This window comes from Indicator indicator, chromosome 25 (genome assembly GCF_027791375.1).
Source record: "Indicator indicator isolate 239-I01 chromosome 25, UM_Iind_1.1, whole genome shotgun sequence".
NCBI classification, from domain to species: Eukaryota; Metazoa; Chordata; class Aves; order Piciformes; family Indicatoridae; genus Indicator; species Indicator indicator.
This window is the reverse complement of record NC_072034.1, coordinates 13,137,064-13,159,165: the sequence shown is the minus strand read 5'-3', so window position 1 is coordinate 13,159,165 and position 22,102 is coordinate 13,137,064. Positions and strand designations below refer to the sequence as shown.

Genomic DNA, 22,102 nt, shown 5'->3' with positions numbered 1-22,102 from the left:
ACTTGAACTTAAGGAGAAACATCTTTACTTTGAGGGTGCTGGAGCCCTGGAACCAGCTGCTCAGAGATGTTGTGGGGTTTCCTTCTCAGGAGACTTTCAAAACCCACCTGGGCACGTTCCTGTGCAACTTGATCCAAACCTGCTTTAGCAGGGGTGTTGGACTATATCTTTTCCAATCCCCACCATTCTGTAATTCTATGATTCTAAGGACACCAATGTAGATCTTCAATATGATGCCTGAACTGCTTTGGTTTTGGAAGGGTCCTACTGCCCTTTAGCATTTTTGGTAGCCCTCTCAGTCAAGCTTTATGTAGCAGTTATTAGCAGCTTGCATAGGCTACAGCTTCCAGCCAGAAGTCACTTTCCCCAGTTTCTCTGGGGCCAGGTAGAAGTCAGCTTTTGTTTGTCTGTGCTCTGCTTTGTACTGTCTAATCTGCCTGACATAGGGGAACTGATTTAAAAGCTGCCCACAGTATTTCCTCCTAGAACAAAGTCTGATGAAATCAGACTGAAGAAGACCTTACATTTCTGCTTTTTTTGTGTGTGTGTTTCTGGCTGGCTCTGTACCTCCACACATTTGGGGAATGAAAATATAATGGATTGACACAGATTTTAAATTTCTAGGTCAGTGCAGCTCATTGTGGTAATTGGCTGATGACCTCCCTTTTGGATCCTTGATGAAGCCTGTCTTCTTAACAACATGTGCTTCTGCTAAGACCTCTGATTATGGATATGAAAACAGTATTCTGTTCTTGGGCTTTCTCTCACTTCTTGTAAACAAATAGGTGTTGACTACTTGGGCTCGTTATTCCCTGAGGGCTTTCTTGTAACAGCTTTCCAAATAAGTCTGTGTAGAGATGAACAGCTCTGTAATTCCAGGCAGCATTTGGTGTTTGGAGATCGAGTTCCTTGGTCTCCTGAAGGTTGTGTTTAATGACAGTGGGTGGATTGCTTTGAAGGGCATTCATGGGTTTTCTTTAACCAAAGTTATCTACAAGTGAGGCCACTAATCTGAATGAGTCAGGTGGGTTCCCTTTATTGTTGAAAGGTCGAACAAGGCATCTGCAGAGGGTGATTCATCTTTTTTGACTGTAGAAAGAACCTTGAAGTGGCTTTTACCTACTTAGCTGAGGTGACATTAATTCCATGTTATGATTTTAAATCAGAACACTCATTGATTTTGATGGGAGCACACCCGAACACCTTTTTATTTCCTTTTTGGGCAGTGACTCATCCAGCCTGAGGCAACCCATGTTTAGAGTTTACGTTTTCTGTGGGTTTTCTTACCTTTCCTCTAACATTTAGATTGCCATATTCAGGTTTTGAGATGAAACTAACAAAAAAAATAGTGATCTCAAGAAGTGTCTCAAGCAGAATGCATTGTTTCTACGAGGGCTTTCTTACTTTTTTTCTTGACAAGTACATTTCCACTAATTATTTTTAGGAACTACCATGATGCCTGTAGGTGCTACAAGCCAGTAACTGAGAGAATCATGTAAAAACAGCACTGGAAGGGACCTCAAAAAGTCATTTAGGCTATCTCCCAGTACTTGAAGGTAGTATCAATTGTCCTTAATGAGCACAAAGGTTTGGTTTGCATCTCTAGTAACCTTTCTGTACTCTCTTAAATGTTTTTCACAAAGCACCAGGATTTTAAGAGGCACACCTTTTATTAAACTGGGTGCATTTTACTTTATTTTCTTGTAGATGGGATAAATAGAGCTGTGCTGTATGCATGAGACTTCATCTTGCACTGTTAGTTCCACTAACCTTGTAGTGCTTCAAAGAGCAAAGCAGTAGTCTGTCTGCAGGGAGAAAAGGTCTAAAAGAAATCACTGACAAACCTGAAATCTTTGCTGGTGGGCATTGTTTGCATCTCAGTGCTCTGTTGAAAGGACAATAAAGTATTACCACCAAAAATCTGCATAAGAGACGAATTTCGTTCAGTTTTGTTTGCACCTCAGTGCTTTGTTGAAAGGACATTTAAAATACTACCACCAAAAGTCTGGGTAAGAGATGAATTTAATCCAGATTTGGGTCTTTCTCTCTTGGCTTCTGGATGTGACTGTCCAGGTTTAAGTGCCTAGGGTATACTTTTGATGTAGAAGACTTTTCATGTCCCAATCTTTGAGACTGCCAGGCTTGCCTTCTGGGGAAATTTCATCTAATTGGAGTGTCATGCAAAGTGTGTCACTTTTTGACTAAATTCCTTGAAAATTGTTGGTATTTCCCTCTTTTATTTCTGAAGTTCCTTCATTTCATGTCATAAATAACACTGAACTTGCTGAATCACTGCCCGTGAATTGTTTCAAGACTAGGAGGACAGAAACTAAAAGGGAAGTGAGAGAAGATTTATTCAAACTTGACGTGAAGGTGAGCGAGTGGCACTTTGAGGCACTGCCCTAAATGCTAAGAACTTCAAAGCATTCACAAGAATTATGGAACTGATGTGTTGCTTTAAAGCTGTCCTGAACCTAGGCAGAATCAGGCAAAATAGCAGCAAACACTGAAGGTTAACAGCACTGCTGTCTCATGGCACAGAGATTTAAGCCCCCAAGCACGCAGACTGCAGCATTGTCATTGGTAGATGTGTATAAAACACAGTAATTTTGCATTAAAAATATCCATATCCTTGTATTTTCAGTATTATCATCTTTTAGGACCGTGGGCTCTCAGGAAATTGGTTTTGCTCTCCATGATCTTTAGGAGCTCACGCAGGCACAGCTTTGGTGGAAAGTGACCACACGTCTTTGGTTTCTGCTGCCCTTGCCTTGTGTCACTGCTTGCACCAGTGGTGCCTGATCAGGTCTGACTACTTGGCAGTCACTCTGTGCTCCCATGCCCTGTGCAGGCACAGAAGGGTGCCAGGAAAGCCACACAACCATATTTTGGAGCCTTTTCTGTTGATTGTCAGAATAGTGCCGAGGCTTTTGCAGACTTCTTTCTATGTCTCCAGATGAAGTATGGAAGAAACCTCTACATTCTTTGAGAATCTTCTATCTCTTCAAGTACTACCTGAGGGCTAAGTGTTTCCTGCATGTGGTGGGGACTGCATGTGAAGCCAGGCTAATCCCTGAGTAGTGGGTAGAAGTCATACAGTAATTGCCCAATTAGTCCAGAGTACATCCACATCGGGCCAGAAATACTCTTTTATTTCTTGATTTCCAGCCTTTGCTTAGTAAGTGTCTTGAGAAACCTCTAAAGGTAACTCTAGGAGAAATGTACTAAGTATTTGCAAAGAAAAATGCCTGAAATAAAATTGCTGGCTGATGTTTTCACTGAAGGACATTACTCTTAGCTGCTCTCATGTTATAAACAGTAGTTTTAGGAAGCACAAGATTTTCTTTGCCCAATGTAGCATATACCAACAGAAATATGGAGCTGTGCGCATAGCCTGCATATCCTGATGTGGTTGGAAATCTCTCACCTGATTTGAATTGTGTATTAAGTCTGCATTTCCAGTGAGAACCCTTAAAAGATTAAAAAGCACTGCATGTAAGCATAAAGATCAATTTCTCTGTATCACTCAATTATGAAGCATACACAGGACTATATGCTTCTATAGGAGCTGATAATGGTGACACAAAAACACTAGTGGTATCTTTGAAGAAATGTGGATAGGTGGTATCTGAAAGGCACATCAGAGCTATAACTCTTTTCCTCTCATCATGCCCACACACTTTTGGCAGAGGGAAAAGCATGCACTGAGCAGGTGAAGAGGAATTTCTTTATGGGGGGAACATTCCTCGGTAATTATAACTCCTTTTAAGTAACTCTTTGGAAATAACAGCTCTGAAAGGAGATTGTGGAGTTGCTTTAGCCAGGGCTTATATCTGGCAGGGATTCATCCAGCTGCTGTTGAAAATGGCTTTTTGTGAAGTCTGCAGCTCTGTTTTGCTGACAATGACAGTCCATAAAATGCTGGGACGTACCAGAGCATTTTAAGAAAATGTTTTGCTCTTACACCTGCCAGGACGTTTGGGGCCCTGTTCCCTTTCTCCAGGATGTCTGTAACTTCCATATATAATCAATAGGAATTGCTCATATCCTGTGCTAGGAAAAGAAGGCCTGTGAGCCAATCTATTTAACCCTCTTTTCTAAAAAGCTGTGTATAAATGAAACTATCCAGCTTTTTCAGTGGCAGTAGATGCTTTTTCTTTTCTTCAGTAGCCCTTCCACAGTTGACTTTACATAGTGAAGGCCCAGTCCTGCATCAGTTTGAGCCGGTGGGGGATTTAACTTTCATTTCATTGTGGGGAAAACTGGCCTCACAGAGAAAAAAGGTGTGTGACTTCTGCATGGAATCACTTGGTTGTGAGGTGGGAAAATAAGGTTTGTAAGGCTTTTGCTTTCCATATGTCATGAATGTGCTTTTTGAGGTGATTAATAGTCCTGTGTTAGCAAGGTGTGCATGATAAAGATTTTTAAAAGAAGCTGCATATCCAGCCTCCACATAGATTTAATAATCACAAGGTCCCAGAGCATGACTGTTTCTCTATATTGAATTGAAAGCTTTGTAGCAACTTTCTTGATGTGAAATCAGAAGAGATAAACCATGTGGCTCTATAGAAGTATAAATATTTCCCTCCAAGACATTTAGACCTTAACATGCTGTTGAGGGTTGGTTTTGTTTTTCTTTTCTGCTGTGAGAAGGCCTGCATATTGAAAACTTTTTCAGGCTTGTTGTGTAGTTTTAGCTCAGGGTGGGTGTATCTTGCAGAGCTTGAGGTTTAGGTAGCACTGCCAACTATTTCCAGGTTCACACGGTTCATTCGTCTAGTTGAAGCCTGAAAAAACACTTCTCCTGTGTTTCATTTGAGGACTTGTTCTTCTTTCCAGTTTGTTTTTGTTTGTTCTGTTTCTTGGTTTGAATTAGGAATTCTGCTCAGTGCTGGAGCTGGAACATCACCTTATGAAAGACAGTGTGTGGTTGCAACATGCAGCTTGTGGTGCCTCTCCAATCTCTCTCCTGGATGATCAGCTCAGTAATAAATATTAAGGAAGGGATGGGAGGTTGACCATGTGCCAGCAATGTGCTCTTGTGGCCAAGAAGGCCAATGCCATTCTGGGGTGGATTAGAAGGGCTGTGGCTAGTAGGTCGAGAGAGGTTCTCCTCTCCCTCTACTCTGTCCTGGTGAGGCCACATCTGGAGTATTGTGTCCAGTTCTGGGCCCCTCAGTTCAGGAAAAGGACCTCAGGGAACTGCTTGAGAGAGTCCAGCACAGAGCCACAAAAATGATTAGGGGAGTAGAACATCTTCCTTATGAGGAGAGACTGAGGGAGCTGGGTCTCATTAGCTTGAAGAAGAGGAGACTGAGAGGTGACCTCATCCATGTTGATAAATCTGTGCAGGGTGAGTGCCCAGAGGCTGGAGCCAGGCTCTGCTGGGTGATGCCCAATGCCAGCACAAGGGGGAGTGGTGGAAGGTGAGGCATAGGAAGTTCCATGGAAACATGAGGAGAAACTTTTTCAGTGTGAGAGTGACAGAGCACTGGAACAGGCTGCCCAGGGTGGTTGTGGAGTCTCCCTCTCTGGAGATATTCAAAACCTGCCTGGCTGTGTTCCTGTGTGATCTGCTCTAGGTGATCCTGCTCTGGCAGGGGGGTTGGGCTGGAGGAGCTTTCGAGGTCCATTCCAGCCTCTAACATTTTGTGATTCTGTGAATTCTTTAGTGAGACTGTCATATGTGAACAGCAACATCTGGCAATCTTGAATTTACTATTAAATAACCTCATTTCAGCACTTGGGTTACTTTAAGCCCACATTGAACTGGAGTTGCCATGTCAGGTGTTGGTGACTGTACTGAATAAACACACACACACACATCCACATCCTTGCTGGACATTCGTTTAGACTTCTGTCTATGCAGAAACAAATGCATTAAAGTTCTTATTTTGTTCAATTTTGTCCTCCTGATACCTGAGTGCATTTGAAATTAGACCAAGTAAGTTCAATCTCACTAAATTTCAAAGTTTGTGAGAGGCCGGGTGCCCACCTAAGAAACTGCAGAGTGATTTTTATGTTTTTCTATCTGTTTACTACAGATAGTCTGGGTTCAGTCGGTTTCTCCTGCACTGCATAGCTAGGTTGTTCAGCTCAGGTTACATACACACCCAAAAAAAAAAAAAAAAAAAAGTTATTTCCCCCTGTTTAATAGCACTCACAGTTTAAAATTCTGTGATTCATTTATGATTGGTTTGTGATTTGAAGAGAACAGTTTAAAACGTTAGCTATTCCTTTTTCCAGGTAGACAAAGCCACTCTTACTAGCTGTTATTTTTTCTCATTCAGTGCATGTGTACAGAGAGAGAGGGGGAGAGAGAGATGTGTATACATATAATCAAGTCACCTTCTGGTCCTGTTTTCAATAAACCAGGCTCTTGCTATTCTTCAGGTCTCCCTGAAACACTTTTTCTGCAGCCATAAGTGTGGCATTATTGTGCTGTTCCTCTCTGTTGCTCTTTGCTTCTGCTCACTGTTTCCTGTTTATAAATCCCAAGATTATAATTTTTTTTTTTTTTTTTTGCCACAAGGTTATCCTTGAACTCCATCCTGATGTGGCACTTCTTTGTTTGCTTGGCTGTCCTGCCAAAAGAACCACTTTCTAGGTTTCACTGTCTTTATTTTTTTTTCTTTCCTTCTTTTTCCCTCTTTTCTTTTCTCCATCTTATTTGTTTGTTCAATCTGGTTTCCTGGTTCCTAGAAACACCACCTTGCTCATAGGCATGTATTTGGAAAAGCATACTGGCTTGGGAGGAGAAGAGGGCAGGTGGTCCCTGGCAACCCTCCTCTGCCATTCAGTCTGCTTTGTTAGGCTATTTCATGTAAGAAACAGGCTTCATTGTGATATGGGTTGGGTCTTCCTCAGGAACACTGTGTTGGAGAGGTACACAAAGTAAATGTAAGAACAAATGTGTCAAGGTATTCTGCCTTGAGTCATTAGTGAGTCCAGTGGGTCCAGAAAGTGGGACTTGCAAACTAGAGCCTGGGAAACCAGAGCTGCATCCCCAGCTCTGCTGTGGATTGGCTCTGTGACACGGACACCTTGCCCTACTTTAAGCTGATAAAATTCACCCACTACATTACAGCCCCTGGAGAGAGAAGGTCATGGTGTTACAGCTGTGTAGGATAACATCCAACCTTTCAGTGGGATCAGAAGCATCATTTCTAGACAGGGTCAAATGCAGACCAATCCATGGTGCTAGCCAGGTTAGCTCAACTTGCTGGTACTGCTGAAGTCTGACATAAAGAAGGCTCAGTGGCTGTGATAGTAAAGAGAGAATTTTAGCTGTTTCCACACATCCTCCTGCTGTGTGAGTCAGGGCTCAGGTTGGTTATTTACTTAGACTGAGCAGTAGCAGACAATATTAAATCATCCCTACCTGGACTGTGGAGCTGACAGGTCAGCCAGTCCGAAGGATATTAGCTAACACCAAGATAGCTCACTTGGGAAAAAACCAAGCAAACAAAGAACCAAACGAAACAGAAATCTAAGAGTCTACTTTAGCAAGCACTCTGCAGCCCCCCAAGAGTGGTTTTAAATGTCTCGCTCTCAATTCTGTCTCAAATATTCTGAATTATTTCTCTATTCCTGTTGCTTTGTCTTTTTGTATCACACAAACTGACCTGTTACTGAATTTTGTCTTTAGAAAACCCTGACACCATAGTTAGAAAGGAGTTTGTTGCCCGCCAGACCTTTGCCTCCCATGATGTTCAAAGAGACCCTGGGAATTTCATTTTTTACTCTACAAGTTCTCACATTTTCTGAAGCTGATGTTCTTAAAAATCCTTTTAACCAGGTTTGCATTGGTGTGGGTAATTTAACTATATTGGTTTAAAATCCAATTTTAGATAAGCTTATGTCTGTAGGAAAGACCTAACATTTATCTTCTGCTTGATTTTGATTTTTTTTTTTTTCATTAGACATTTTAAGTGTTGTTTACCCTAAGGGATTGTAGGGGGACAGCTAGAGGATTGCAAAAATAACTGTGTTAGAGTCTAATGAAATAAAACTTGATTTCTTGAGAAAGGAGGTGTATTTTAGTATCTGAATAATAGTGTTTTGCCCTGATTTTTTGTGTGATTTATGCTATTTTTACCTTTTTTTTAAATTTCAGTATGTGAATTAGGTCCCTAAGTTTAAGTGGTTTGTAACCACACTGAAGATTCAGCCCCTCTGCCCCATCCTCAGCATGCAAAGTTTCTTTTCTTGAGCAAACAGGATCTCTCCAGCAAAAACAGGAGAGGCTTTATTATTCCTGTTTATGTCTGAGGTAAAATGAAGCAAGACACATCCCTCTCTGTTTTGAGGTGTTTGCTGGATTTTTTTCTTATTTAATTGAGGAAGTCACTGGCATTTGGGCTTTTAGTAGCTCATAGATGAGGCTACAGATGTTTCCCCCCTTAATTGGTGCCTGGCCTTGACTGGACTGGGGCAGTGAAGAAACCTGCAGGTCGGGTTGGGTGACAGTTTGAGGGGGGCAGCTGACTCTGCACTGCATGTCTCCCCTCCTTTCCTTCCTCTGCTCCTCCTGCCCCAGCATGCAGAGTGACTTTTTCCCTCTTAGCCCTGGACCTGGGAGATGTGCTGTGCTGAGTGCCCACCTTGCTGGCAGACAGAAGGTTGCTTTGCAGGCAAGGTGCGAGACTGTTGCTGGACCCATAGGAGGGTGTGTTTTTTTCCAGAAGTTGGGAAGGCACAAAGAAAAGGGTTACTTGAACTGAGAAATAAGGACATTCCAGTATTTCTTTGTAGTTTTCAGAATGATTTTGCTATCACTGGTTAAAAATAAATGAGGGCTTATTCTAGATGAAAGCCAAACTGCCACTTAGAATCATAGAATTGTCAGGGTTGGAAGGGAGCTCAAGGATCATCCAGTTCCAACCCTTCTGCCATGGGCAGGGACACCTCACACTACATCAGATAGCTCAGAGCCACATCCAGCCTGGCCTTACAAACCTCCAGGGATGAGGCTTCTACCACCTCTCTGGGCAACCTGTTCCAGGGTCTCACCACCCTCAGGGTGCAGAATTTCTTCCTAACATCCACTCTGAATCTACCCATTTCTAGTTTTGTTCAATTCCCCCCACTCCTATCATTACCTGACACCCTAAAAAGTCCCTCACCCCCGCTTAAGATGCTGGAGGGCCACAATAAGGTCTCCTCACTTCTGTAGGAGGTACAGAGACTTGTGGCATTAGTCGTCCCTGTGACACTAACATGAGAGGACAAAGATGAAGATTCAGGCTTGTGGCTATAATTTACACTGAGTGTAATGACTGAAGCCTTTTTTTCTTTCTGGGAATGTCTTTAAGATGGCAGCTACTAGAAAAAGGACTGGCAAACAAGCCACTATTAATCAACCCCATCCATCCCCTATATGGAAAAGTATGTTCAGAGCTATGGAATGGCTTCTGTACGAGGGGCAGCTGAGCAAGATGGACATCATTCAGCTTGGAAAAGAGACAGCTAAGGACACAAATTGTAGAGGTCTACAAAACTCACATAAAAATCTAATGGCACTGAGGGATGTTCAGCAGTTTTGGAGGGTTTGGCAATGGTTTGGTGATACTCTGCTCAGATTTAGCTTGTTTCATTCTGCTAATGTGATCCTGGCCCTTTGCCTGCAATTTGGCTTATTTGTCCTTTCAGGTCTTTTTTTTACCATTTATTTTCATGATTTTCTTCAATTTGCTCCATTTTAATTCATTGTTGTTATCAGGTTTTAATCCCATCCCCCTGCACAGAATGATAAAAGCAGTTGGTGGTTTTGCACCTCTGGGGAAGTTTTATCTGAGTGAGGAAAGAGGAATCCTCTGAAGTAATTTTATACAATTTCCATATTGCTGCTCCAAACCTGTTTCTTGCCCAGCTGATTCAGGGTCACTTGAACTGGAATGTGCCCAGCAATGCTGCTTAAAACCACACCAGATGTGCTCTGCTGTTTTCTACCTCTTTACCCTTTCAGTCATCTGTGCTGTTACAAACCACAAACCACAGAGCCACCAGAGTTGTAGTATGTGGCCTCAACCAGAGTTGTCTTGATCTCTTTGTCTGGGGATTTTCTGTGCTGAATTTGTAGGCAAGGGACCTTTCTGCAAGGTTTTATCTTCTCTGGAGAAACCCTGGTGGTCCTGTAAGGCTGCTCTGACTAGCAGGTTTGATAGTAGATGAGGAGGAGGATGTGTGCAGTGCTGCCTTTCCAAGCAGCAGATAGTGTCACCATGTCCCCTTTTCTCCATTGTGCAGCCCCTGGTGCCCAGTACTGGTGATCAATGTGACAGCAGGGAGGAGGTGGTTGTGAGGAAGTCAAGGCAGCCTCCAGATGTTGACACTAAGTCCTTCAGTGGGAGCTCTGCTAACTGGTGGGATGACCTGCTGCACCTAGGAGAAGATGGGAAGGGTGCAGGAGAAGTCAAAGGGGCTTGGCAGTGCCCTGGGGGTTCCTCAGCAGCCCACAGGTGCTGCAGTGCCTTTGAAGCTGCTCAGACTTGTGCTGGGAACTGATGTAGTCCCAGGCATGGTGACTGGAGAAGAGAACTGGTGATGAAGAAACTCTCATCTGGTCCCCATCTATTCCCTTTACTGAATAGTTTCCAGCCAGAGTTGTAGATGAAGCCTTGTAGGTTTGAGAGGTATTTTCAGCTGTGTTAAAAGTGCTTGAAATACTGCTTTAGAACTCAGGCATTTCAGCTGAAATGTGATGTTTCCATATGTCTTTGTCTCTTTTTTTTTTTTTTTTTTTTTTGTTTCAATATTTTAATGGTTTGGGAAGTTCCTAATGACACTTCATTCTTCAGGGTCAAATGTTGTTTGTTTTGCATATGGCTCTACTAATTTTTTTAACACTTTATGAATAAGTGTGCAGGATTTTTCACTACATCAAAAAAAAAATCACCGATTCTGTCTCTGAATTTAGATTAAAAGCAGTAATTTATCTGCATGATAATGACTACATTTTTTTTTTCTCTGTATAGTCTCATGCTTACTTCCTAATTTTCTTTGTATTATAAATATTCTTGGTTCAGGAAGTGTGCAAAACACAAAAACATAACAAGTAGCAGGCCATAACTCCACAAAGATTATTTCATTATGCAAACAACATCTTCAGTTGCTTCCAGGGTTGTTGATTTATTTCCCTCATTTTATCTTTGAGGATTCCATACATCTTTGCACATCTGTAGGTTGCATTCCGAGTATGATCTGGTGAGACCCCACCTGCACTACTGTGTTCAGCTCTGGAGTCCTCAGCACAGGAAGGACATAAACCTGTTGGAACAGGTCCAGAGGAGGGCACAAAAATCATCAGAGGTCTGGAACACCTCTCCTGTGAGGAGAGACTGGGTGAGTTGGGGTTGCTCACCCTGGAGAAGAGAAGGCTCCAAGGAAACCTTTCTGTGGCTTTTCAGTACTTAAAGGGTGTCTGTAAGAAAGATGGGGACAATCTGTTTAGCAGAGCCCTGTTGCAATAGGACAAAGGGTGCTGGCTTTAAACTAAAAGAAAGGAGATTCAGACTAGAGAGAAGGAAGAAATTGTTTACAATGAAGGTGAGGAAACACCAACACAGGTTGCCCAGAGAAGTAGCAGAAGCCCCATCTCTGGAAGCATTCCAGCTCAGGTTGGATGGGGCTCTGTGCAACCTGATGCACTTAAAGATGTCCCTGCTCATTTCAGGGGGGTGGACTCGATGACCTTTAAAGGTCTCTTCCCACCCAAACCATTCTGTGATTCTATGATTGTCTGGGTTGAAGCCATAGTCTGTGCACCCAGCATCCCGAGTCACCCAAATGCAGGCTTATCCGGGGCCGATCCATAGCTTGAAGAGGAGGGTTGAATGGAGGGGTGCAATGGCACGACTCAGCATGCATTCCCCATGCAGGGAGTGGTTAATGACAGCATCAGGAAGATGTTGCTGAACTGCCTTGCTAGCAGAGGAAAAGGCACTCTGGGCAGGCAGGGCTGTGCTGAACCCTGCCCCTGTTTCTCAGAAAGACCTAAGCAGCTCCGGTCCTTCTGCTTTTATGCATCCTGCCTTTTTGGAGGAGTACTGGTGCTGCTTTCCTGTTGAGGATGAGACTGGGATTTAGATGCTCTGCACTTATCTTTCGAGAGCCTTTATTGAGTCACTCAAATCACTTGCTCCAGTTTCCCCTTTAGTAAATGAAAATATATTTATACCTGTTTGAAGTGTGCCAGGCACAGCAGCTAGCTTGTGTAACTCTACCCTGACTACATGAGATGCAATTGAAGACAAAATATTTTCTTTTGGCACAATTCCACTGCAGACAGCAAAGCAGCTGCTGCTGTGTTTTGCCACAACTCAGAAAAAGCTAAGTTATCCCTTAGTAGTATATTTTGCTATGAGTTGGCTGTAAGGTCAGCATGAAGGGGTCCACCTGGCCACCTTGTACATGAGAAAAATCATCAAGTCTTGAAGTGCAAATTCCGGAGAAGAGAAGCTGAAACAAGTGGCTTATGCCATTACCAGTATATATTGTTTAGAAACCAAGGGAGGTTTGTCAAGAGGTCTTCTGGCAGTTATAAGGAAGCACTGTCCTGGTTAAGGTAACAGAGCCTCAGAAATTTGTACCCTGGGTTGGGGTCCTGAGGAAACCCCTCAGAGACAGCCCATTTTCAGTAATTAAGTGTGAATAAGTAACACCATGTTGGTTCATTAACATTGGTTAGTTCAGCAGACTGATGAGCTGACAGTGTGGGAAGCAAGCCCAGGAAGAATGCAGCTATCACGCTGGATGTGATTTTGTGAGGTTTGTAGCTTTTTTTTACTTGCTTTTCCTTTGCTGCAGTTTCTGCATAAAATCAGAGGAAGTCAATATATTCTGAGCCTTGGCAAGATCAGCATTGATTACAAAAACATGAACAGAAATGTCTTTGTCCCTAAACAGTAGTAAACAGTGGCTGAGACTGGGTTTTTTTTCACAGGGAAGATCACATCCAGAAGCATCTTGCCTCTCCTGGTTTTAGCATCAAAAGAAATGAACCGAGAACAGCTCTGCTGGAGGTTATTGTTGTTCACTTCAGGACCAAATAGAAAACCTTTGCCTCTGTTAACCTAAATGCTGTAGCCAGTCATTAACATCAGTAGGTCTTTATACTTTGCTGGTCACTTAAATTATCCTCCTAGAAAATTTTGCTTTCACAGTGAAAATTGTTTGGTGACGCTAAGGTTATCCTAGGGGGGAAAAAAATATAAATGGTTTGCATAAAAGAGTTTCCTCCCTTTACAAATGGGCAAAGTGCTGTAGGGAAAAGGTGTCACTCCTCTCTCTCTGGTTGCTGCATTTGCCTTTTAAGGAAACCTGATTTACAGCTAAATGTTTTGGAAGATGGGCAAAGGACCAAGGCGAGTGCTAACAGTGCCAAGGAGAAGCGGGAAATGAGGGAGAGGATAAGCTGAAGGAAATATCTCTCAGCTTTTAAACAGGCAAGGAAAACAAATTGGAAATGGGGGGGGGGGGGGAGGTGAAAGCATCTACGTCATGGCAAAGCAAGGCCTTGCTCTAGAGTAAAAAGGAAAAAAGATGATGTGGTGAAAACTCCTCTTCTGATAACTTCAGTAGCTTGACCTCCACAAAAATGGGGCAACATGCTGCTGTGCTCTCTTTGCTTCTGGCCTCCCCCTGCATTCTTCTGCCCTCTCAGGCTGGACACCCTAGAAAGGAGTTAGTTCTGCCTGCATGGTGTGTCTCAGTTTTAGCAGCAGGGACAGGGCATGGTCACACTCCTGCTTTTCTTTCCTGGCTGGTAGCTCTCTTCCACCTGGCAGGGTGTGAGGGCAGAGTGGGGTTGCTGCCCGGGGATTGCCACAGGGCTGGCAGTGCCTGCTGACCCTGCAGGTGTGTACGCAAAGGATTCTGCATCCTGTTCTGCAGCCTTCCCTCAGTTTGGGGTGAAATCCTACCCAAAACTGATCCCTCACCGAGAGGGATACCTTTCTAGAATGGGCACTGAAGGAGGAGGTGGATGGGCCCATCTGCAGGACCCGGGTGTAATCTGCAGTGTAAGGAGTGATGCAGTCTAGCTCCCCAGGGCAGCAGTGCATCTCCTGCCTTCCCGCTGCTTTCTTCTGCTTTGTGCCTGTGTTTGTACCCCAGTGGTGGCAGCTGAGCACTTAATGCTCACATCACATGTGTGGTGCACAGCTCTGAGCCACCAGCCAGTCCTCCTCTCTCCAGATCAGCAACATGCCCTTTTGCCTTGGATCAAGCTCTAAGTGGGGCTTTGAGAAGCAAGAGGCACCAACTGTCTCAGATCCAGTCCTTTCTTGTTAGTCACCAGTTGCAGGAACAGATATGATTTCCCTACTCCAGCTCAGAAAAGAACTTTTTTGGCATAATCAGACCTCTGACCTTGACCCTGTTGTTTCACTGTCATGACTTAGCTTAATCTTTCTTCTCACCACAGGAGATAAACTTTCAGTTCCCAGTTAATGGAAAAGCAAGTCTATGGGTTGAGACCAAAAGCCCATCTGTCCCAGCATCGTGTTTCTCCTAATGGCAAACAGCAGCTGCTTGGGGAAGAGCATAAGCTCAGGGTATATGTTTAGTCCTGCCTCCCCAGAATCACTCTTCTAGCCTCCAGCAGTTTGTGTGGTGTTTGTACTTGGTGGCTCTCTGATGCTTTGAACACCAAGATCCTGTTTTGTAACATCTTATTTTCTCATGTGAACCCCTCCTTATTTTAGTCAATGGCTTTTGGTTTTTTAGTCTTTGGTAAGGAACCTTGCAAAATAACTTATGGGCAACTACAGATCAAGTTGTCCTCTCTCTTATGAAACCTCATTAGAAACCAGTGTCCTTTCTAGTCCTTGGACAACCTGATCTGTAGTTGCCCATATCTCTTATGAAACCTCATTAGAAATTGGTGTCCTTTCTAGTCCTCTGGCATTGAGTCACTTTAGGCAAGAGATTATAGATGAGTTTGTAGGCATTCCACCTAGGATATATGAAGTATTGCTGTTACTTACTATATATTGCTCCTCTCTTTGCCAATTTCTTCTATATTCTCATCTACTGATACTTCAACTTGAGACCAGTGCCTTGAGTGCCCCATAAAGGAGAGTTCTTGCAGGGAACAGTCCTTTTACCCAGTTTGATTTCTTACCAGTAATGCTTCCCAGTTGTCCCATATAAGAGTTTGGTTTGTTGTTTAAACAATATTATGCTGCTTCTCCTCTAAAATGCTCAGAGATTAGCTTCCCAAAAATACTGCTTTGGCTTCCAAAAGTAGTTTTTGACTTCACAAGAATGGAATTTAAGCCTGTGGATATTTTTAAAAGAGAAACCCAGGTAACAGCTGATATTCTGATCAAGTTATAATTGCGCCATACAGAGCAGAAGAACTCAGACTGAACTCTCCTTGGATGGTCTTAAAGACATGAAAGCCTCATTGTGAGTATGAAAATACTAGAACAAAATTTGCATGGCATTAAAATTCAACTGAATTGCCATCTGATTAACCTATATGCCATCTTCCATGTAATCTTATTGTAAAGAAGCTAAGCACTATTATAAAGCAAAAGTGTTTTCAAAGGGAATGAGGTCTGCAGTAAAAGGGTAGTATCTTCTAATAGCCCAACTGATCATTCTTGGTTGTAGCTTAGGCAATCAGAGCTACAGCACCATCACCACAGATTCCTTTTCATCCTCCTCAGTAGTAATTGTTTAGACCTGCATTCGTTTTACTTCTTTTTTCAGTATGTGCTAGTTGCTGAAATTAATTCCTAAAATATTATTTCTGCAAGAAGTAAAGGCAGAGTTGCTTAAATTCTTGCCCCCTCCTGTGAGGTTTCTATTCCTGGATTCTGAGTAGGACCCAACACTGTTTTATGAGGGCAATTTCTGAACTCTGGAATAGTGTTTTGAGTTTTCAGGTACAAAACCTGCAAAAGGAAATACTTTATTACTTGATTTCTCTGATGCTGTATATCAAAATCCTTATTTACATCTTGATAGGCTACCTTGGAGAACTCTATAAGCCTCCTAAATTGGCATTGTCTTCAAATGATTGAATTATTTCTCTGACTCTGGCAGTTGCCAGGCACAAAGGATTAAATTACCGCTGCTGTGTCGGAAACATACCTGAGCCTCCGTCAAAACCTGATAGAGCATTAAAGCAGCAGGTCTGCAAACTGAAAACTCAGGATTTAGAATCATGGACTCACTAAGGTTGGAAAACATCTCTAAGATCCTCCAGACCAACTGTCAACCCAGCACACCCATTGAACCGTCTGCTGAAGTGCCATACCTGCATGCTTTGGAACACTTGCAGAGGTGGTTGCTCCCCCCGTTCCCCAGGCAGCCTGATCCCGTGCTGGACTCCTGTGTAATGCCATGGGATGCACAGCACAGAAGCAGAAGAGCTGCCCAAAGACCAGCAGCACATTTTCTCCACCCAGAAATACTTGATTAGGTGAATGCACTTCATCAAGTCACAGTGACTTAAATCATCTCACATGCCTGTGAGCTCTGCCTTGTTTTGTTATTGCCTCATAAGGAGAAAACACTGATATATGTCAAATGTTTCTTAAGCCAAAAAAAAGAAGGAAAAAAATAAAATAAAAATCCATTCACTGCAGCCTGAATACCTTCGATTTGTGAATCTCTGGTTCATCCTGACAGCTACTTAAAAATTCATGTCAAACTCTGCATTAACTGTGGCCAGAAAAAGAAGAGTGGACTGTGTTAGGTAACAAGAGTGCCACAAACTGCAGTTCTGTTGTGGATGTTTTTAATGAAAGGCATCATTAGCATTTAACTCACCAGAGAAGCATCAGTACCATCACAGAATCACACATTTATTGAGGCTGGAAAAGACCTCTGAGATCATCAAGTCCAGCCTATGACCTAACACCACCACATCAGCTAAACCATGCCACCAAGTGCCACAGCCAATCTTTTCTTAAAGACCTCCAGTGATGGCAACTCCACCACCTCCCTGGGCAGTCCATCCCAGTGCCTCATCAGCCTTGCTGTGAGGAAGTGCTTCCTAATATCCAACCTAAACCTCCCCTGGTGCAGCTTCAGACCATGCCCTCTTGTCCTGTCACTAGTTACCTGGGAGAAGAGCCTGCCCCCCATCTGACTACAACTTCCTTTTAAGTAGTTGTAGAGAGTGATAAAATCCCCTCTAAGTCTTCTCTTCTCCAGGCTGAACAACCCCACCTGATAGCTTCTCCTTTCTCAAGCCTGCTGAACAAGAGTGTACTTAGGTGTAGAAATTCATCTCTAACATTGATGTCTCATTATATCATTTCCCTTCTTTAATGTCTAGAGTTTTCATGTCTGTCAGAGATTCTTGTGTGTCTTTAAATACTGAAATTGAGATAATAATAATTTTGTTGTGTAAGAGAGGAAAAGGGGGGGGGGGAATATTTAATTTTTTTTTTCTTCCTAATATTGAGCATCTTTGAAATAAACTTATCTTAATGAACTTGATTGATCAATTATCTTTCTCTATGGAGCCTGGGAGAAATTGTCATCAACTGAATTCCTGATTATTATTTGTTGCTGATTTGGTTATTTTTTTTCCAAGAATGCTTCATTGCAAATGGTAATGTTTTCCAAGAAAAAAAAACAGATAGCCTGAAATTTAAACATATTAAGAGTCTGGAAACAGCTGCTGGGAAGCAGCTGCTTCCCTTCTGCAATAACTATGTCCTCTGCTTTGCATTTCTAAAAGCATTTTTACTTAGCATATATCCATGACAATTTACATGGTATATTGTGGGGTTTAAAGTTTTTTAAAAGGCCCTAGGTTCAAGGTGTCATAGAATTATGGAATGCTGGGGGTTGGAAGGCATGTCTGAAGATGGTCTAGTCCAATCCCCATGCTAGAGCAGGATCAGCTGGAGTAAATCACACAGGAGCACATCCAGGTGGGTTTTGTAAGCCTCCAGAGAAGGAGACTCCACCTTTCTGGGCAGGAAGCCTGTTCCAGTGTTCTGCTACTCTCAAAAGTGAAGAATTTTTGCCTTATGTTTCCATGGGACCTGCTGTGCTCTGGTTTGTGTCCATTGCCCCTTGTCCTGCCACTGGACACCACTGAGAAGTCTGGCTCCATCCTCCCCATGTGTCAGGAAAACATCCTGGCAGTGAGATGGAAGGAGGACAGGGTGGAGAAGGGAGTTGTGTGCCTGCACCCCTCTTCAAAACCAGTTGTTTCCATCATGAGCTGAAGCCAGAAATCTGTGCTGTAGATAATTGGAAAGGCCAAGTGATGAAAAAAAAGCAGCGTGGTTAAATTTATGGAGGAGATCACAGGTTTTTTTCCTGCTTCTTTTTCATTGGGATTAGAGAAAGATAGGACAGTAGTGGGGGATGCTTGTTTTATTATTGCAAAATGTTAATTTCATAATTAAGCAATTGAATATGGTTTTTAAAAATTATTTGCAACATGTTCTATCTGACCTGTGCCCCATTATTGACAGTTCTCCAGAAATATCCTCAGCTATGTTCCGTTGAATCAGACACAATTTTGTGTATAGTTCAAGCTTTTCAAGAAACTGAAGATTCAGGATAATTAAACAGTTAAGACACTACCTGGATTTTCTACTGAAAACATCTTTTTGCCTGCATTTCCATTTTTATAGGTTTTTAGGTAAGATCTCCTCTACTCTGCCCTGATGAGGCTGCATCTGGAGTATTGTGTCCAGTTCTGGGCCCCTCAGTTCAGGAAAAGGACCTCAGGGAACTGCTTGAGAGAGTCCAGCACAGAGCCACAAAAATGATTAGGGGAGTAGAACATCTTCCTTATGAGGAGAGACTGAGGGAGCTGAGGCTCTTTAGCTTGGAGAGGAGGAGATTGAGAGGTGACCTCATTCATGTTGATAAACATGTGCAGGGTGAGTGCCAAGAGGCTGGAGCCAGGTTCTGCTGGATGATGCCCAATGACAGCACAAGAGGCAATGGTGGAAGTAGAGGCATAGGAAGTTCCATGGAAACATGAAGAAAAAGATTTTCAGTGTGAGGGTGACAGAACCCTGTAAGAGGCTGCCCAGGGCAGTCATGGAGTTTCCCTCTCTTGGAGATATTCAAAACCTGCCTGGCTGTGTTCCTGTGTGATCTGCTCTAAGTGATCCTGCTCTGGCAGGGGATTGGACTGGAGGAGCTTTCGAGGTCCCTTCCAGCCCCTAACATTCTGTTGTTCTGTGATCATTCATGCAGTGTCCCTGGTTGTATTGAAGGTCATGTTAGAGGTCCATACTGGACAGTGAGTGGCTCAGAGTGGCTTCTGTGAAGATTTGATGAAATTCAATTCAGTATTTTTGGCTGTGAGATTTTTTACTATGGCTTCTTTTTTTAGCTATGTGTGAAGTGGTTGCTTTGGTTTTCTTCTAGAGTGTTTTTAATTTTTTTTCCCTTTAAAGAAAGAGAACAAAGGAAAGCATGTGGACAGCTATAGACTGCTTTAGGCAATTTGTCTTACTGACTGCAAGGGAATTACTGGCATGGCACCGGTGCCCTTCTCAGCCACTTTCAGCCTTGGCAAATTCCCCCTAGACTGTTAGGGTAAGGTTTGCATTAGCTTTGTGTAATAAACAGATATCAGAAGGCTTGCAAAGGTAGATTTAGCTTGGCTGCTGAAGGTGGGCTCTTACTAGACAAAAGAAGAGAAATAGCTGAAAATTATTAATGCCTTCAGGGAAATTATCAAAAGAAAGGTTTCTTTTTCTACCGTGGGTATCTAAAATTTTCCATTCAGCCAAACTATTGATTTCTTTGGCATGTTCATAATCAGAGAAGCATTATGAGGGAAAAGCTCATGAGAGAGAGTGAGAGTTTGCACTTCTACTCCAAGACCTGAGAGAGGAGGAGGGTTCAGTTCCCAGCTTTGCAGGAGATTTTGTGTGTGAGTTAGCAAGTCTGTCACAGCTATTCCACTACCTCCAATTGATCCAGGCACCCAGCAGCATTTGATGAAGTTTCCACCATGTTAGCATTTTCCTTTGAACACCACCCACCTGTCTGCTTTAGTGTATCCAAAACTCTGCTAGGCAACTCCTGCTCTTCAGCATCTAAGTACATTTCAAAACCTGGTTTATACCTCCCAGGGGAAATGTTGGAGCTGGACAGCGAGGACCAGGCAACGGTGCTGTGCTGGTGAAGCTTAGCTTGGATATCAGCTTGGAGGGGGATGCTTTTGGAAATGCAAGCTGCCCTCTCACATTTCCATTTGCAGCTAAGTGATCCTTTCCCAAACATCCCAAAGCAGGCACAATCAGTTAATGATTAACAGCATGCCAGCTGATTTCCTAGGATTTCAGCTGAAATTCTGAAACCCCACCCAAGCCTTTTCTTCCTCACTTCAGGCACTCCCAGTCTGTGCCTTTCTTTCTAAATGCCAGGTTATGATCATTTCATATGCTGCTGTTTCTATCACATTTCCACATTAAAATACACCCTATTTGTCCTTGGCTGCTAAATGCAATTCAGGATTTGACTGTTGCAAAACATAGCTTAGGTAGAAAAATTGTCTAGATACTTGTTTTGTGAAGGTTAGGAACAGGATATTGCCAATGTTAAACCATAAATTGGTGATAGTGTAGATGTATAAAGAATTTGAGATGGTATTTGTCATGTATGTAGGAGACAAAATTATGAAAGGCAAATAGTTTCAGCAGTGTGTGATGGAATTAAAATGAAACAAAAGCTGGTGCAGAGTTGAGAATTGATGGTTTTGAAGGTTCATTTCACAAGGTCATGGCTTGATAGGACTGTAGGAGGTTCCTGCCCCATCCCATTATTGGACACTCCTTTGCCATCTCAGCTGTGCTGACTCCTGTCCTGAGGCCATTCTGCAAACTGCATCAGGGGCTGATCTGAGCTGCAACAGAGATTTGGGGAATAAAACAGTGCTCTTGACTTGCATTAGTTGGCAAGCCCAGCTTCCCACAGGGGCTCCGAACCGTTGGGTGGGCTCAGGCTGTAGGGAGCCTTCAGTAACATGGGGCAGCAATTGAGCTGAGAACATGTCAAGCTGTTCTTGTCCCCACAGGCTTCTCCTGTTGCCAGCCCTGGACAAGGGCAGTGATGCTTTGGCATGTTCAGCTTGTGAAACCATGTGGGGATCTGTCACTGGAAGCCTTCCTGGTCCGAAGGGCAAGGTTTGGAGAGGCTTCCCAGGCAGGCTTATGACCCTGCAAAAGGGACTGTGATAAATGTATCTGGAGTGTTGGGTAGAAGGATGCTGGCTGCAGCTTGACTCCCTTCCTGCAGTGTTCATAGCACTGTCATCTAGATAAGCCTCAGCAGTGCTGGAAATCTGTGTTTATGTCAACCCATGAGTCATGTTTTACATATCTCACCGAGATGAGTTTATAGAAACACGCTGGGTAACTTGTTCCAGTTGAAACCTTCACCAGATCCACCTGACTTACCTCTTGCTGAAAACCACCAGGAGAAAGGGTAGCTGCCTTGTTACTGTTTAGCCTTGGGTTTGGGAGGTTTTTTTAGCCTTGCCACATTCTCTTCTCGTTTTATTATCTGGGCATCAGGCACCCAGCAACAAAACAAGAGGATACAGTCTCAAGCTGTGCAGGGGGAAGTTTAGGCTTCATCTAAGAAAGAAGTTCCTCACAGAAAGAGAGATTGTCCATTGGGATGGGCTGCCCAGGGAGGTGGTGGGGCTGACATTCCTGGAGGTGTTTAAGAAAAGCCTGGATGAGGCACTTAGTGCCGTGGTCTGGTTGATTAGTTAGGGTTGGGTGATTGGTTGGACTTGATGCTCTTGGAGGTCTCTTCCAACCTGGTTGATTCTGTGGTTCTGTGTGATCACCTGTTTCAGCTAAGGTTTCTCTTTGCTCTCTCTTGTCTGACAGGCTTAGAAGATGTTGTAGCAATAATGATTCCTGAACCCAAAGGAAAAGAGATAGTGAGCCTCCTGGAGAGGAACATTACTGTGATGATGTACATAACCATCGGGACACGCAACCTGCAGAAGTACGTCAGCCGGACCTCTGTGGTGTTTGTCTCCATCTCCTTCATCGTGCTGATGATCATCTCCCTGGCTTGGTTGGTCTTCTACTACATCCAGCGATTCCGCTACGCTAATGCCAGGGACAGAAATCAGGTGAGCAGCGCT

At 43.2% G+C, this 22,102-nt stretch overlaps 1 protein-coding gene across 1 annotated transcript in view; it reads left to right on the top strand.

Moving 5' to 3' along the window:
• The window catches only part of RNF150 (ring finger protein 150), a 123,880-nt gene that overhangs the window by 52,584 nt on the left and 49,194 nt on the right, over positions 1–22,102 (top strand). Inside the window, exon 2 of the mRNA XM_054392357.1 lies at positions 21,840–22,090. Within this exon, the coding sequence (XP_054248332.1) occupies positions 21,840–22,090 (251 nt within the window). The remainder of the gene's footprint in view (positions 1–21,839; positions 22,091–22,102) is intronic.